This window comes from Misgurnus anguillicaudatus, chromosome 8 (genome assembly GCF_027580225.2).
Source record: "Misgurnus anguillicaudatus chromosome 8, ASM2758022v2, whole genome shotgun sequence".
NCBI classification, from domain to species: Eukaryota; Metazoa; Chordata; class Actinopteri; order Cypriniformes; family Cobitidae; genus Misgurnus; species Misgurnus anguillicaudatus.
The window spans coordinates 12351458-12369108 of record NC_073344.2 but is presented as its reverse complement, the minus strand read 5'-3'; the positions used below and the strand labels follow the sequence as shown (position 1 = coordinate 12369108).

General features: G+C 36.8%; 3 protein-coding genes across 6 annotated transcripts in view; 2 read left to right on the top strand and 1 right to left on the bottom strand.

The window, feature by feature from the left end:
* The window catches only part of herc2 (HECT and RLD domain containing E3 ubiquitin protein ligase 2), a 67429-nt gene extending 63567 nt beyond the window's left edge, over positions 1–3862 (bottom strand). For both annotated transcript variants that reach the window (XM_073870316.1, XM_073870315.1), the window contains exons 1-2: positions 3708–3862; positions 2794–2903 (exon numbers count right to left, since the gene is read on the bottom strand). In XM_073870316.1, coding sequence (XP_073726417.1) covers positions 2794–2865 — 72 coding nt within the window. In that variant the 5' untranslated portion in view covers positions 2866–2903; positions 3708–3862. The remainder of the gene's footprint in view (positions 1–2793; positions 2904–3707) is intronic.
* A 922-nt stretch (positions 3863–4784) lies between these two features.
* Positions 4785–7049, top strand: nipa1 (NIPA magnesium transporter 1). Its single transcript, XM_055212465.2, has 5 exons — positions 4785–5053; positions 5128–5175; positions 5261–5351; positions 5456–5616; positions 5801–7049. The coding sequence occupies exons 1-5, from the start codon at positions 4939–4941 to the stop codon at positions 6304–6306; spliced, it is 921 nt and encodes a 306-aa protein (XP_055068440.1). The 5' UTR covers positions 4785–4938; the 3' UTR covers positions 6307–7049.
* An 85-nt stretch (positions 7050–7134) lies between these two features.
* On the top strand, positions 7135–16930 carry nipa2 (NIPA magnesium transporter 2). 3 transcript variants are annotated; one of them, XM_055213978.2, is made up of 6 exons: positions 7135–7263; positions 8659–8886; positions 11874–11930; positions 12238–12328; positions 15398–15558; positions 15937–16930. In XM_055213978.2, exons 2-6 carry the CDS (start codon positions 8748–8750, stop codon positions 16590–16592), a joined length of 1104 nt encoding a protein of 367 aa, XP_055069953.2. In that variant the 5' UTR covers positions 7135–7263; positions 8659–8747; the 3' UTR covers positions 16593–16930. The 3 variants fall into 3 exon arrangements, with proteins under 3 accessions (XP_055069953.2, XP_055069951.2, XP_055069952.2); XM_055213976.2 differs by lacking the exon at positions 7135–7263 and adding an exon at positions 7907–8073; XM_055213977.2 differs by lacking the exon at positions 7135–7263 and adding an exon at positions 8412–8574.
* The last annotated feature ends 721 nt before the right edge of the window (positions 16931–17651 follow it).

Sequence of the window (17651 nt, the reverse complement as noted above, 5' to 3'; positions counted from 1 at the left end):
TCACAGCTACTTTATTTTGCAACAGTCTGTCAGACAGAGGTAATTCGATTCAAGCAGAGTAAATCACATCCACCATCCTTATAGGTCTTCTGGTGAGTATCAGCATCTGCAACATACTATTTAGCTCAACTTCCCCGCACCTCCCCAAGCTGCCAAAGACTCCACAAGGACTTAGGCAATAATTACTAAAATTCGGAGCACAGAGTCAAGTTTCAAATGTCCGCATGACAAATTAAGACACTGGACCTCAACCAGTGAAACGCGGAGCGGCTTTCACAACCGTTGAGATGATGCTAATAACAGCTACAGGACTGCTTGAGCAACATGCAGGACAAATATCACAGAGACCCAAACCAACAGACAAACATAAACAGCATTTTGGGAAATCATTACGTTGCTTCTGCGAATCAGGACTAAATGCATCCAGTGTTTTGAAATTTTATCTGCTGAACAATTCTTAGCTTTCAAATGAGTGGAGGACTTTGCAAACACGACTTTGGCCGTGTTAGCCCTGTAGGTTTTTATTATATAGCTGTATAGCATATCCATAACTGGGTAAAAACCATTGATTCTCAGATTTTAATTGATTTAATTCAATTCAATTTAACGAAACATTGATTTGGGAAATCTATGGCTGCTTAATGATTCACGACTAATCATTTGCAGAATAAATGTTTTTGTTTACATAATATGCTATATGTGGGTGTACTGTGTAAAATAATTATGTATATATAAACACAAACATGCGTTTAATTTTAAGAAAAATAAATATTTATATAACTTACTTATAAATATAAAATGTATATACATGCATGTGTGCATTTGTATTAATACATCATATATGTGGGTGTACTGTATATACTAATTATGTAAACAAAAACCTTTATACAGTCCTAAAACCCCTTAATCGATTCTTTTTACATGGCACTTGATGCTTGATTCTGACTGGTGACATTGAATTTGCGACATTCCAAGGCATGTTATCCTGTGATAACAAGCGCTCAAAACTAACAACACATGGTTACCTGGATGCTGCAAATCATTTTGGCAGATACAGTTTAAGATTCCACAAAAATTAAATTAAAATATGTATTTTAATAACATATAACATTATATTTACAAGTGATTAAACTAAGGCTGTCAAAAGATTAATCGCATTTAATCCCATACAAAATAAAAGTTTGTTTTTGCATAATATGTGTGTGTGCACTGTGTGTAATTATTTTGCATACATAATTACAAATGCGTGCATGTATGTACTTAAGAAACATGTGCGTGCGTGCGTGTATACACACACATTTTTAAAATTATACATTAACAACATTTTCCTTAAACTTATACATGTATGTGTGTATTTATATATACATAATAATTACACACAATAACACACAAATATTTTATGCAAACTTTTATTTTGTATGCGATTAATCTTTTGACAGCTCTAGATTACACCAAATAGTGTGTTCGTGACATTTGAACTTCTCAAAACCTAAACTAAACAGGTTTTCTTTACGGAAGGTCTGCATTCGTCAAAATGAGCAAATAAAAATTTCAAATCAATACAAATCAATCTTATTTAACTTATGAGGTAAATAGCCTTGAAATAATCGGGATAATGTACAGGCAGCCGGTTGTTATCGAGAAACAAGCCCCTTCAGTGTGTTACAAGACCTCCTTGCTCCCTATACATGATCAATTAGTTAAAGGTGCCAAAGAATGCATTGAAATAATTAATTACAGTTCAATTGTTCTCTGATATCTACATAAAAGGTTTAAGCTTAATTAAGTGCAAAGATTATCCAGAAATGTTTTTACATGTCCATTTACAATCCTAGGATTTGCCCTCAGAATGAAATGGTGTATTATTACCTTATTTGAAAGGGACATGAACAGGGCCAGACGGAATCTGCAGACTTTTTTGCTTTCTCTCTGGAATTTTTTGGGAAAAATCTGCGGAATTCTGTTAATACGTTCTCATTATGAATTTAGCACGTATCAAGTTAATCATTTTTTACAAAGCAATGTAAACTTTATATTAAACATGATAAGATCATTTGTCTTGTAAACGGACTTAAAATGATCATGCGCTGATTGCTGACTGTTGCGTCACATAGACGACAGAATCAAGTAAGAACTCTGCGGTAAGTTTATTTTATCTCAAACATCAAATGGTTTGTGCTCTTTACCATTAAAAACGATCACGGCAAACAGCACGCGCAGGGTTTATGTACTCCTTGTCAATGACAGCTCACAAGCACGAGGGATAGGCCATGCATGTGTGCTTGTCAATGACGATCATTAAATCTGCGGAATCCCATAGATTTTTCTACGGAAATCTGCGGGCGCGGATTCCGTTTGGGCCTGGTCATTAATAAGAATGTTGAGCTCTGATCTGATTGGCTGTTATCAATTGTTTGGAGATTATTAATTAATGTTTCTGAGTGGTAAGTTTGTGTTTCTTTCACTATGGCCCTTAAAAACGTTACTGGAATGTCAATAGTAGGACTTCAGCCTACACGGTAGCATATAGCATTAACGTAGCAGTCACAACTTTGTTTTAGCGTTGTAACAACATTGTAAGTAATTAAATGTGTAATTTAAGTGAAGCAACTCGAAATTTCTTCTGCTAGGCTTAGTAAGTAACATATGTAAATGTTGACCAACAACAGCCTTGAACTCTGTCGCACAGGGGCTTTTAACAAATCCCTCCCCACCAGAACACATCAAGCATCAAGGCTGGGACAAACTTGAGGACAACATTTTTTGACCAATGAAAAATCAGTAAAACATTACCTGCAGGTCTATCTTCAGCCATTTGTCATGGAAGCGCAGCTGGGCATCGAGGGAAAAAGATGGAGATGGCATCCTTCCCTCTGCTCTCCTGGCTGCAGTTGCAGCCCTCCCTAAAAAAAAGAGACACATTTACAGATCAAACAGCGGATCAAAGTTTACTGTAAAGCTGTGATCAGCAGAAGACGTTTACGTCATGCAATCTATATGTCATCAACACAGCCATCTCTCCAGTTGATTTCCATTATTTACAAATGGATCTTCCCAAAGGCACAGCAGTCCATAGTAATGATGCAATAAGGCGTCATATAATCCAACTGTGCATTCAGTACACCACTTCGCAATAAACATACGGTGTAAGATCTTTAATGCATGGTTAAAACATTGAAATAGGCCTGGCAATTGCATCAACTCGTTAACTTAGAAATCCTAGTAGTCAACATTGAAATGTTCACATTTGTGTTCCACCTCCTGCAGCACTAAATATAAACAGCGTTTAGCAAAACATGAACGTTTAAAAAAATGTGTTTTAAGCATCCACGTCTGATCGAACACGAGCGACACTGTTCTACCTGCGCTTATGAAATAATTCATTAAAACAAACTGGGTGTTGGCGTGATCTGATCATATTCTCCTATCTCCTCATTACCACCCGTGTCATTAGATGTGGATGCGCATGAAATAATTTTGGTACATCAACAGATGTGGATTTTAAAGCTGCAGGTTGCTGCCTGGGATCGGTATGTTGTTGATGAAACTCAGGTTGTCATCCGCTAGCTGCTAAAAGAGGACGTTTTCAAATACTGACAGCGATCCATCCTGACATTTTTCAAAATACACCGGCATATTAATAAGTTACCACGACCGGCTATTTTTTCCCGTTGTGTAAAAAATAACGAAAACGACGTATCTTTTACCTGATCAGTTGTCTTATTGAAATGCCTTTTCGGTCCTACCACCAGCTTTACTGCACTTTAATGTCGGCCATATCGAGTGGTGACTGACAGAATTTGTAGCCAAAGAGTATAAAGTGACGTCCACACACCAGAGGGCGGGACATCACTCGGACCAATCACACACAGGCTTAAAGGAGTACGACTATGAGTACGACGCTCACATGAGAATATATCAAATAGTGTTCATTTCATATTTGAAATGGCTTGTCGTCAGATGTCATTAAACATCTTGTACATTTTAATTTAGATATATATAAATAAATTTATTTAAAAAGAAATAATTCAATTTTATTTAATCTACATTCTTGTAAAATATTACTGAAAACGAACACTCTCAATTCTTTTTGTGGAAACATCTGTAAATTAATAAAGTATTATTACTAGAAATGTATAAATAAATATTACAAATGCTTTTTGTAGAAATGTAATGATGGCTTTATAAAACACTGCATTGTCTTTTTTGTGTTTTCGTTAAACATTACACACAAAGACCATATCATAAGGGGTAGACAAATAACAGGTATTACTAAATTTATATGACACAAGGAGAAAATGAGGAAAAAACATTTCCAAATCTACAAGATAGACCATTATAAAACCCTACTACATTGTCCTGCAAGGCATACTTTTTATATTAATACGCCACCTGCTGTTGATAGCTCTTCACTGGTACTTTTTGTCCAGGTGTCTACAAATCCAAAAACCCAAACAATTGCACACATTACATTTACATTTAAGCATTTGACTATCTGTACATTTTATCGGTATGTGTCCCTGGGTAACGCATTACTCTTGCGTTGCTAGCGCAATGCTCTTGACAGGAAGACGCTACAGGAAAACACAAAGAAGACGTTAGAAAATACCTTTATTAAAATGTATAAATAGTAATTAAGTTAAAAAATACTGTTATATACAATACTGCCCTGTTACTATATTCTTCATTACATTAATTCTTCATTCATCCATTCATGCTCTATCAACCAGTAGAGGTCGTTAGTTTGTAACACAGCAAGAAAAGTCATGAACTTCCGGGTTCCTTTCACTGTCGCTGTATGCGCTTGAATGAATGACGAAGACACAAAGTCAACAATATAACAAACCTGTATGGCTTGCTCCAATACAAATGTAATCAAAGTTTAATTAGGTGTATAGATTAACACTGACTGATATTATATTCATAAACCCAGATTAAATGGAAGAAGCTCCATTTCCAGTCGCTGGTGTTTTAATTGCTGTTTTATCCAGTTTTATCAATGGATCTACGTTTGTGCTCCAGAAAAAGGGGATACTACGAGCCCGCAAATCAGGTAACTTATTTCCGGTGACAAGACCCCCAACTAATAATGCAGATCTCTAATAATACGCCCTTATATAACTGCAGGTCGGGTTTACCTAGCAGACTGTGTGTGGTGGTGTGGCACACTTGCAAGTGAGTCTGTACTGTACTACTGTACATGAAGTAGCCTAATGTTATTGTTTGCTGTTATTGTTAATCATTAATGCCAAATTTACAGTGGTTGTGGGACAAATAGGAAATTTTGTGGCATACAATGCTGCCCCAGCTGTTGTGGTCACTCCACTTGGAGCCCTGGGTGTCCTGTTTGGGTGAGCATGGCTTTATACTTATTATCGCTTTATCTGTAACTTATAGCATATCTGTAGCGATCTTTAACCTGGAGTGATTTTCTTTATTATGATTTCCTATCCAGGGCCGTTCTGGCAGCCTGGGTGCTACAAGAACATCTGAATCTCATTGGGAAACTTGGTTGTGCTTTGTGCTGCTGTGGTTCAGTTGTACTCATCATCCATTCACCCAAATCTGAGAATGTCACATCAAGAGCAGAGCTAGAAGAGAGACTGATGGACCCAGGTATGACAGACGCCTATTTGAAGCGGCATACACTGCATTCAACATAGACATTTTTGTTTTTGTGCATTAATACATAGCTGGTTAAAGATAAGGTTGGTTTTCATTGAAATCAATATGTTTTATCACTACAGTAGTTCTCGATTATTTTTGTATCATGTTTCTAATCATTTCATTCATGTTTCAGTGTTCCTGGTTTATATATCAGTGGTGATCCTACTACTGATCCTTCTGATTGGCTGGCTCTCTCCAGCTCATGGAAAATCCAACATTATGGTGTACGTGGGCATCTGTTCCCTCCTTGGGAGTTTTACTGTACCCAGTAGCAAAGGTCTGGGACTGGCTGCCCAGGAGGCTTTTAGCGGGATGCCTGCAAGTGACAGCAGGGCACTTTACCTCTTCCTGGGGTTGCTGGGAATTCTCATAGTCAGTATATTAATCCAGTTCACCTTCATCAACAAAGCCTTGGAGAGCTTTAGTTCTAGCATGTTTGAAGCCATCTACTATGTGACTTTCACCACTTGTGTCATCCTGGCCTCTGCTATTCTTTTTAAGGAATGGACAGCACTTGGCATTGTGGACTGTTTGGGTATTCTTTGTGGTTTCATCACAGTATCCGTCGGCGTTGCCTTATTGCGTATCTCTCAAGATGCTACGCTTACTTGGGGCCAAACTAAGGCTAAAAATGAATAAGTTATATTGAAACATTTTTTATTGGTTTCCTAGTGATGAATGGACCAAACTTATAACTTACTGTGATAATGGGAATAAACCGCTACAGGTCCTATTAAGGAGGATTTATCAGTATAGCAGAAATGACTTTAACTTTGGATCTTATTTTATATTTTAGGTAACATTAATTTTTTTTAAATATAATTTATCCTTGCTGTTTTAATTCCATTATTGATCAGTATTTTTATAATGATTATTAAATTGTGAAACTATTGATATAGTTTATGTATTTTTTTTCCACAAATAATAAAGTAAGTACTATTTTATTATGTAAAAAAATAAATATTTGTTTTCTGCAAATTAAAAAATATGTGACCCTGTCTGGAAAATTCTGGCTAAAGTTTCATAATTTAATGATAAGATTAGGAGCATAAAGTTTGATTTTATTCACTGATTTAACATTGATTTTAATATTTGACATTTGCCATTACTCTGTCTATATTAAAGATAGTGGTGTTAAATTTTTACAGAATATGCATTACATTATTTAGGATGATTTTATGTAGAAAAAAGTTTATAACATAAATCTTTATCTGGGTTTTCACAAACAGGGTCACGTTTAATCTATGCATGTTTTCATTGATGGAAATGTTTTTTTATACTGTGGCTTTGTGTTGCCATAATTAGATTATTTTGTACTAAATGTTCACCTTATAATAACTATTTGAAATGAATCAAACTGGCTAATAAAATAACTATATCCAAATAAATACCTTCTGTCATTTTGTCTGGAATTACTCCATGGTGACAGTTTTTATCAGTCTACCATTAATAATTTAATGTCATTCTAAACGTATTAAGATGACGACCAGCAGGGGTTGTTTGTCTTTGCCTTTGTAAAGAAGAGTTGGGCTTCCTCGTTTCCCTCTACATCCTGATCCTGTCCCAGCAGCAGGGAATGGCAATCATTTAAACAGTGTAGGTTAAACTTCTTATGTCTTTTATTATGGAATGTTGTTTGTTTAATTGTCTTTATAGTAACTTTTGAACTTTTAGATATGTATGTCGTATGGTTTCTACGCATGTATACCGTGATCGTAATCGTTTGAATAAACTATTAGTTGCGGGATCATCTATTAACGTTAACTAGTTTCAGAGATTTAAGTCCGAGGAAACAAGACTTAATACGTGTCTGGTTAGTTAAAGAGATACCAATAATCCACCGATCGTTGCTTTTTTTCCGCTAAAACATTATTTATTATTAAATTTATGGCGTTTGGCTTTTGATTAATAGTGTAGCAAATTCGCCATAGTTTTTGGTCAGACAAATAAAATCCTTGTAAAGGTTTATTTTAAGTTATTACACCTGAAAAAAAGGTACATTTTCCTAACAGCAATTACGTCACTCACTATGCTAACACATAAGGCACTCGAATAATTTAATTTTAAAGCGGAGAGGGCATTTTCAAAGTGCAAAAACCTTGCTGTCCTACACATAAATATATAACTAAAAATAGTTTTCGACACAAAAAAATACTAGTTTTAAATTATGTGACAACCTTTGAACGCCTGATGTGGACGCAGGACGTAAGCTGGCCAATGACCGGATAATGTTTTGCGCATGCGCGCTCGAGATTCTTTCGCCGTGTAGGTGGATCTGTGTGCTTCTGCAAAGGCTCGCGTCAACACCGCGTCTGAATGTCGTGGTTGAGAGAAAATGTGAAAGTCAAAATCTCCAAATATCCGTGACCAGACACGATGTCGAGCTGATCTCCGGAAAACAACAAGGTACTTGGAATGAGTCCGTAACCTTTTTTAGCCGTGCATGATTTTAAGATGCGTGTTTTGCTATAAATTATGAAGCTAATTGGCTAGGCTATCCAGTTGGGTTTGGCTGTTTGTTTGAATGTGCAATTGTCATGATGTTGTCACGTCAGGTTTCCCCAACGTTGACCCTAATATAACATTAGCTAATTTGCACTTGTTTAAATTCGATATGCTTGTTGTACGAGTGAGTGATCGCTCCATACTTGGAAAGTTTGCTGTATGCCCTTGTCTTATATCTTGCAATGTGACTGTGCTGATAACATGTCGTGTTAGTAGGACTTTGAGACGGCGTGGTTAATAAAGTCATTTCCTTTTTTGCTCATCGCGTGTCGTCATGTATGTCATGCTACATTACGTTGTCATTCCTCATTCTCGCTCTGAGCTGTGTGTGTGTTGTCATGAATACAACAAGCTCAGAAGATCGTATCAGCTGTAATGTGTGTAGGATTTCTAATGAAAACGGTATGGTATATGCGAATATCAATAATCTATTTTGAATGAATTACTTTGACTTTTTTCATTGACTTTATTTTTTTCCTTTAATAGGTATCACTTTTGGTGAGGACTGCTCTTCTGGGGTGAACCTTTTGTGTGTTTATGTCAATGTGACGGGTGGAAACTCTACGGACAACACTATGGGTCAAGACAGAGGAAAATACGATTTTTATATAGGCCTCGGCTTGGCCATAAGTTCCAGTATATTTATTGGGGGTAGTTTTATTTTAAAGAAAAAAGGACTGCTTCGACTGGCCAGAAAGGGCTCTATGCGAGCAGGTACGTGTCTTTATTTTTCTTTTTATAAGCTGATTTTAATGATTTAAATTTTCGTCGTACCTTGTTCGTCCGACGTAAAACTGGTACGGACAGGAAAAGTGTTTGCAATGCGTTTAGGGACACACCTGGTTGTCTCTAGTAGCTGTCATTGTTTAATGTAAGGGTGCAGCATAGTACAAAACAAATCACTGAAACTCCACTCACGTTTATTAATCAGTAACAATGTTTCAATACAAACCTTGCCATACATAACTTTTCATGAGTCACGTTATTTACAGATGACAAATGTATAAATGTATGATGGTAACGTAATATTTTTGAATACAAATATGATTTTATAAGCAATTTGTAAAACTTTTATAAAATTGATTAATAACATATCATTGTGAAGTCATTTTATTGCAAAATAAACCCTATATATTGAAAGTAGCTTAACATTGCTTTTTTTAATACTTCAAACAGTAATGTACGGTCAAAGTTTTAGGTCGATGCAGATGATGTAGTATCTGGCACGTGTAGTATATCACGTTATGGTAATATATATATATTGGTATTTTTCCCAGCGGGATATGGGATGAGATGATACCGTCTATATTGGCACGGGCATAATTTTCACTGGGGACAGGGGGGGACATGCCCCCCCCCCACTTTTCAAAATCCCATTTGTTTCCCCCACTTTCAAAGTTGGGACAAAATAGTCCCCTGCTATTGAAAGTAACCCATATCGGCCTAGAAAAACTCTTAATTTTTCGTCGGTCTTAGTACATTATGTAACTAAAGAAGAGTCGAGTATTAAATAGGAAAAACTCTTTGGTTATTTTTTAGCTAATGCTTAATTTTTTTTTAGCAATGCTAATGGTCTAATCAGATTCAATGGATTATGCTAAGCTATGCTAAAAGTGGTACCGCCAGACCTGGAGATCAGCTGAATGGATTCCAAAACGGTAAAAATCATGTGTTTAACTGTAGGGGAGCTGGAAAATTTTCAAAAAAAAGTGGAGTGTCCCTTTTACTTAAATAACTTAATTATTTTCTGGATTTTCTAGCATCAAAGTCCCTAAATGTATGTAAATGCAAGACATGGGATTCAAATCAAAAACATTTCCTTCCATTTTGTCCCCCCACTTTTCAAACCAAAGTTACATCCTTGTATATCGGTATGCTCTGATATGACCCCCATTTCAACAGAAGTTTTGCCAGAAATGTATACTGTGCTTAGACGTAAGCTTTCTAACCAGCTTGCATGTTGTGCAGGTGTATATTGTCAAACAGGGAGGGACACTCGTCTTTGAATTTGATTTTTCATCCTATGCTGTTGAATGTGACATCTAACATGAGACTTGCATGTAAACATTAATTTCGCTTTATAGAAAACTCTTTATTCGTATATCACCATCCATCCCTGAATTACAAAGATATGAAATTTGGTCAGTATTTGCCCATCGCGGATGTTAGTTGGGATATGCGTTATTCATTTTTGTATTGTTTGTTTAAGGGATGCATTACGATTAGTCGCGGTTAGTCTATTGCGGAATAAAAGTTTTTGTTTACATCATATGTGTGTGTGTGAACTGTGAATAATAATGATTATGTATATATAAATATGCACACATGCATAATTTTAAGAAAAATATATTTATTTATTAAGTATTTATATATATTATACATAAATATACAAATGTACATACACATGTAAACACTTCTTAAATATATAGATGCATGTGTGTGTATATTTATCTATACAAAGTTGTTATACAGTTGACAGACATATGATGTAAACAAAAATGTGTTCTGCAATAGATTAATCGCGAGTAATCGTTATGCATCCCTAATTTGTTGACTTGCTTTGTTAAAAAGTCTAATTTGTTTTTGCAACAGTAAAACGTGGCTGTTGACTTCAGAAGTAGTTGTGATGCGTTCTTGACCTGAAATAAGAAACATGTTAGTTGTAAAATAAAATAAAAATATTTTAAAACAATTTAAACTGAAAAAAAAAGGTTAAATACTGTAACATTATTTATTATAGTGTATATATAGAGAGAATATTGCACTATTTAGCATGTCCCCACATATCGCATAGATTTACCCTGAAGAGATTTATTTAGCAAAACCTACTAAATAAATGTACATCATCCTGTTTATTACACGGCTACTTGCCATATGAGAAAGTAATTAGATGTAAAATATGGATTTGAAAAGTTTTATATATTTTACACAAGTAGTTTCGGATATTCTGTGTGTTATCAGGTTTTGTGGTTGTAATTGGGAATAACAGACCTCCTGAAGGTTGCAAATGACCAATCAGAATCAAGTGATCCAGAGAGAAGCACAATAATAAACACGTAACTACTATATTATTCATTTCAAAGAGGTTAATAGTCACACAAGAAATTAAGCTTCAGAAATTAGGATATGTCTTTGTCAAGAATCACTGAATGATCTGGTCTATTTGCCTAGGCCAGTGGTCACAAACCCTGTTCCTGGAAATGTACTTTCCGGCAGAGTTCAACTCCAACCCCGACCAAACACACCTGAACCTGCTTATCAAGCTTTTTACGGCTACCTAAATATTACAGGCAGGTGTGCTGAAGCAGGATTGAATCTAAGGTATGCAGGTGGGTAGATCTCCAGTAACAGGGTTGGTGACCACTGGCGTAGATCATGTACTGTAACACAAACTGCTTAGGATACTTTGATTTAATTTAAAACGTTTGATAATGTACTCTTAAGAGGGTTATGGGAACACTTACATCTTTTATTTGATGTCAATATAAAGTTCAGGGTTGGGGAAAGGTGTCATTTACCTTTTACCTAGTTGCATGGCTTAAGGCTGTCAGTTTTAAAATGACACAATGTAAACAACCAGTTAATCGTCAACTGATCATAGCTTCCGTCTGACGACTCCTGTTATTTTAAAATGAACACACTTTGGTTTTATCCAGCGCTCTCTTTTATACCTGTTATGTGTTCATTTTCTTGCTTTCCAGGCCAAGGTGGTCATGCATACTTGAAAGAATGGCTGTGGTGGGCTGGCCTGTTATCAAGTAAGTGACCTACATAAAACACATTCCCCTGGTTTCACAGACAAGGCTTAAGAGTAGTCCTAGACTAAACGCATGTTTGAACTGTCTCAAATGAAAATACCAGATCTTAAAATATGCCAGTGCCATTTATTGGTCCCAGTAACACATGTTTATAAAAGATGCTTAATTTACTTAAGGCCTAGTTCTGGCTTCAGCCTTAAATTTATATTTCTTTTCACATTCCCGTCACTGGCCCACAACAGTGATCTTGTGGTTTAAATAGCTTGTCAGTTTTTAGTAACTATTTTAATTCTCTGTGGTTTGACAGTGGGGGCCGGTGAAGGTGCCAATTTTGCCGCATACGCCTTTGCTCCCGCCACCCTTGTGACTCCTCTCGGCGCTCTCAGCGTACTAGTGAGGTTTGTGAACTTTTCATTAATTGCTCCACAAGTCGGTCATGCATTAATTGTGGAATTTGTTATGCATCTGTGTATGGAAATATGTAGTGTGATTTACGTCATTTCGCCTCGTTTGCTCATCAGTAAGCCTCTGGTGGTGAGGCAGGGCTCAGCTGTGTTGTGCCCAGCTTCCTATTTCCTGAAAACGATTAGTACTATTTGCATAAAATAATGCTTTTATTTAGTTTAATGTATGAATGTAACAGCCTTTTGGGAATCACACTTAAAGGGGCCATGGCACAAGACTTTTTAAAATGTCAAATAAATCTTTGGTGTCTTAAGAGCACATATGTGACGTTTTAGCTCAAAATACCATATAAATAATTTATTATAGCACGTTAAAATTGCCACTTTGTAGGTGTGTGCAAAAATGTGCTGTTACGGGTGTGTACTTTAAAATGCAAATAAGCTGATGAAATTCAATCACTGATCACAATGATGGAATTAAAACTTAATTGTGCTGTTCTCTGCACTAAATGGCAGTGCTGTGGTTGGATAGTGCAGATTAAGGGGTGGTATTCTTATAATAAGAGCTCCTTATGATATCATAAGGAGAGCCAAATTTCAACGACCTTTGTTTATGTGCTTGTAGAGAATGGTTTACCAAAACTAAGTTACTGGGTTGATCTTTTTCACATTTTCTAGGTTGATAGGAGTAGAGATCGACCGATACTCATTTTTTTAAACCGATGCCAATAACAAATATTTGGATGCTTATGTGCCCGATAACCGATATGCTGAACCGATTTTTATTTACTGTTATACTTCTGTTTTTGACATCATAATTACTACAACACTACTGAACTGAACAAACCCTTATAATAATAATCATCATCACAATCACTCCCTCTTTGCATACAAAGTAATAAATAGAGGGGTCTGAAAGAGTGAAGAATAATATTAATTTAATGAATAATGTAGAAACTATATTCCCAATACATGGACCATTCCAAACACCCCTATCATTTCATCAGAAATGTACTGATCCAAAGGTTGCGCTGCGGTTGGCAGCGGGAGAGAGAGAAAAGTATAGCGGAGTTGGCTGCTTGTTAGTTTATAGAGTAAAACAGGTGGATTAAGTGCCTTTTTTGGAATAATATGGTTGTTTTGACCAGCAACATGTAGCCTTCAGCAGTAAAACAAGTAGTTAGCAAAGAGGTTTTGAAAATAAATCACTGACTGGAATACTTCATTCAGGAAAGTAACAAACAAAACGGCTTATACATCACTGAATTTCTTAACTGGTAATGTTATTTGATGTCAGAATAATTAATATTTTGTTGTTATAGCTTATGAAATGGCTGTTGACAGCGCTGTTATCTATGCATTTACTCACGCATTAACTGTATCGAACTGTGACCGCTTGCGGAGGTAATAAATAATTAATTCATATCCACAGACATTTATATAGATATTTTAGCAAAATAATGTTTATCTGGTAAATTTTAATATAACTTAGGGTAAATCTTGTTAAAAGCTTCAGCCTTCAACCCCGGTAAGTGAACAGCACGTGATTTTGTGAGTTCTTCTCTATTCTTGGACAAACTGCATACATTGCTTTTAATATATCAACTTATTTAACATAACATACATTAATGCACAAATAAGATGTGTTATAAATGCCTCAGATGCAAAGTAAGTATACTCAAAGTCCTTTTAATGAAGTCGCGTCACTCCGCCGTCATATTTGCTGTGCACGCTGCTGCTGCTGCTGTGAGCTCCTCTCCTCAGATGCGTCCAGCACGCAATTCTCAATTCTCTCGTTTATCGGTCAATCCGATATCACAAACCCGATATCCGATCATCGGAAAATGCTCAAATATCGGGGTAAATATCGGAAAACAGATATATCTGTCGATCTCTAGATAGAAGCACTGGGGACCCAATCATAGCACTTAAACATGGAAAAGTCAGATTTTCATGACATGGCCCCTTTAACTGTTTGCACCAATCAGTATTGGTTATGACTCTAAGCACGGGTGTTTCTTCAATTTAATGTTCTTGTTAAGCAAAATTTGTTTTGATCAGCCCTTTGGGAGCCTAAACAGTAGCACATAAGTCGTATCATTTTATATCCAATGCGAAATTAGGCGATTTATCACATTTTGGTAAGCGCTTTAAATCTTTCCCTGTCAGCGTTTTTAAAAAAGGTGCCAGCCAGCACCAGCATTTATTTTATGATTTTCACAGAAGTTTAATGCCTTCCAGAAAATGTTCTTCTTTAAATATTTAAACATACAATATATCAAATGAAAAAACAGACCCTCTGCTTTAAAAAAAACCTCATTTGTTACATATGGGTAGGTTTAAAAAAAAATAAAAAAATTTTGAGCAAAAAGCTGAGATAATTGCATTTTCGTGAAGGACTTTTGATAGGGATCAGATTCAGAGCGATGATCAAAACATACACAGAGTTCTTACTGTTTGCCCTAAGGGAATACTTCTGGGTTTTATAAGTTGGATAAGAGCGCCACCTGGTGAATAATAGCGGAAATAAGGATTGCCGGAAAAACTCGTTATTGGCGGGGAAGCGTTTTCTCTTAAAGCAACACCAGAGAGTTTTTTTTACTTTAAAATAACGTTTCCAAAAAAGTTTCAGTCGTTCATCCACTTGAAACAGGGTGAACAGCACTTTCACATTCGCTTTGCAGCCCTCTATCGGCCAAATCCGCACTAAAGAAGTTTCTAACCGTCGGGTTGCGGTCATGTAGTTCGAGTGAAAAAAAAAAAAAAAAACGTGCTTTACGGCAGACCTACAATCCAATCAGAGCCAGCTATGCTGCAGTATTTACGACAGTGGTAATGAACAATTACGCTTCTAACATGTAGGGGGAGCAAAGAGCAAAAACTCTTTAGTGTTGCTTTAATTGACGAGTTAACTCGCCAATGGTGGGGAAAGAGTTAAGGATGTTTTATTTGAACTAAAATAACTTTTTTCCTAATTTGTGCCATAATGATTATTATAATGTTTATTTATTCAATTTTAAAGTTGTTTAGAGAAGTTAATTCATTATTCGTCTGTTCTTGCAGTGCGGTCTTGTCATCGTATTTCCTGACGGAGAGGTTGAACCTGCACGGGAAGCTTGGTTGTCTGCTTAGTATTCTGGGTTCTACTACCATGGTGATACATGCACCTAAAGAGGAGGAGATCGACAGCCTGAACGACATGTCCAAAAAACTGGTCGATCCAGGTATGAGATCACGTAAAGGGAACAAAGGGCTCATTTGACGCTCGCTATAACTCAGCAATTATCATATGTTTGCACGCACTTTAAAAGTCAGATTTCAATCTGACTTGAGCAGTAATTCAACTCCATGTCACGTAAAAGTCTGTTTTAAAAGATATAGAGAGTCACCCAAAAATGAAAACTCTGTCATCATGTTGTTACAAACCTGTATAAACTTATACAAAAATATTTAAGTATAAAAATATTTTTTCTTTTAACAAATAATAAATAGTATAATGGTCAGACTGGTCCGATACCTACAATGCGATTTATATCCATATATATTACTATGATCGTTCAATATAACCTAATTATTCCTATTTTTTCTCCATCTGTCTACAGGCTTTGTCCTCTTCGCAACAGTTGTCATTATCGTAGCTCTCATTTTCATCTTCGTACTGGGCCCGCGCCACGGCCAGACCAACATCTTGGTTTACATCACTATATGCTCTGTGATCGGCGCCCTTTCAGTATCCTGCGTGAAAGGATTGGGCATCGCCATTAAGGAGGCCATCGCCGGGAATCCAGTTGCGGGAAACCCTTTGGCCTGGTTGCTGCTGCTGAGCCTGATAGCTTGTGTTAGTACACAGATCAACTACTTAAACAAAGCACTGGACATCTTTAACACATCTCTAGTGACGCCCATCTACTACGTGTTCTTCACCACCTCTGTACTCACGTGCTCTGCCATACTGTTCAAAGAATGGGAACACATGGGCGCAGATGACATTATCGGCACGTTGAGCGGTTTCCTAACGATTATCGTGGGCATATTCCTACTGCACGCCTTTAAGGACGTTAACATCAGCTTGGCGACACTTGCGGTGTCCATTAGGAAGGAAGACAAAAACGGCCCCGTTTTAAATGGCATGGCAGCTCACAACCACTCCGGTTACGAGCTGCTACGGGAAGAAAACGCAGAGGACATTGGCGACAGAGAGATGGGATTGCCATTTGACAGTATCTCTAGAAGAAATGGTACTATGGCAGCCTCTTAGGGTCAAAAATGATCCAGCATGCAGCAGTTTATGAAAGTTAAACGTTGTTTTTTGCTGCTGTTTGGACAAAACAAATTCTTTGATAAAACCTAAGACAATCAACTCTTGAGGCAAAAAAGGACCAATCGATTGTACTAAGAGAGTTATTGTTTTATTCGCCTTACTTTGGTTCAGACATGAGTACACGTTTAAGGGTTCATCTCATTCCTCATGTAGCAATGTAAATACACCCCTGTACATTTTTAAGAGACTTTTGTTAAATTTTATGTACAGATATCTGCCTTTACATGCACCAAAATTGTCCTTGACTTTATAATAAAGACATAACCGGAACACCACCTTATTGAAACGTATCAACAGTGCATTTCGCTTATTTTAAAGGAAAACACCACCGTTTTTCGATGTTTTGCTATGTTTTTGCCTCGACTTGGACGAGTTGATACATGCCTACCTTTTTTTCGGTGCGTGCGCTTCATCTTTGTGCAGTACGTCGTGAATGTGTTGGCATTTGGCCTGGCCCCATTCGTTCCTTGGGATCCAAACAGGGATGAATTTGGAAGCCACCAAACGCTTCCATGTTTTCCCCCTCCAAAGACTGTTACATGAGTAGTTACACGAGTAAGTATGGTGCCACAAAACAAAACGTGGCGATTCTTCTGAGCGGATAAAAAATGAGAACCACATTTATGGCAGAAGAGCACTTCATTTGCAGCACTTTGACCTCAGCGAATGATGATGTTACTGCGCCAGAGTAACTAAGTGCTCTTCTGCCATGCAATATAGTTCTCAAATTTTATCCGTTTAAAAAAAAAAATTGCCACGTTTAATTTTGTGCCACCATACTTACTGGTGTAACCACTCATGCAACAGTCCTTAAACAGGGAAAACATGGAAGCGCCCGGTGGCTTCTAAATTCATCCCTGCCTGGATCCCAAGGAATGAATGGGGCTAGGCCAAACGCTAAAACATTCACGACGTGCTGCACAAAGACCAAGTGCACGCACCGAAAAAAGATAGGCATGCATCAATTCATCCAAGTTGAGGCAAGAGCACAGCAAA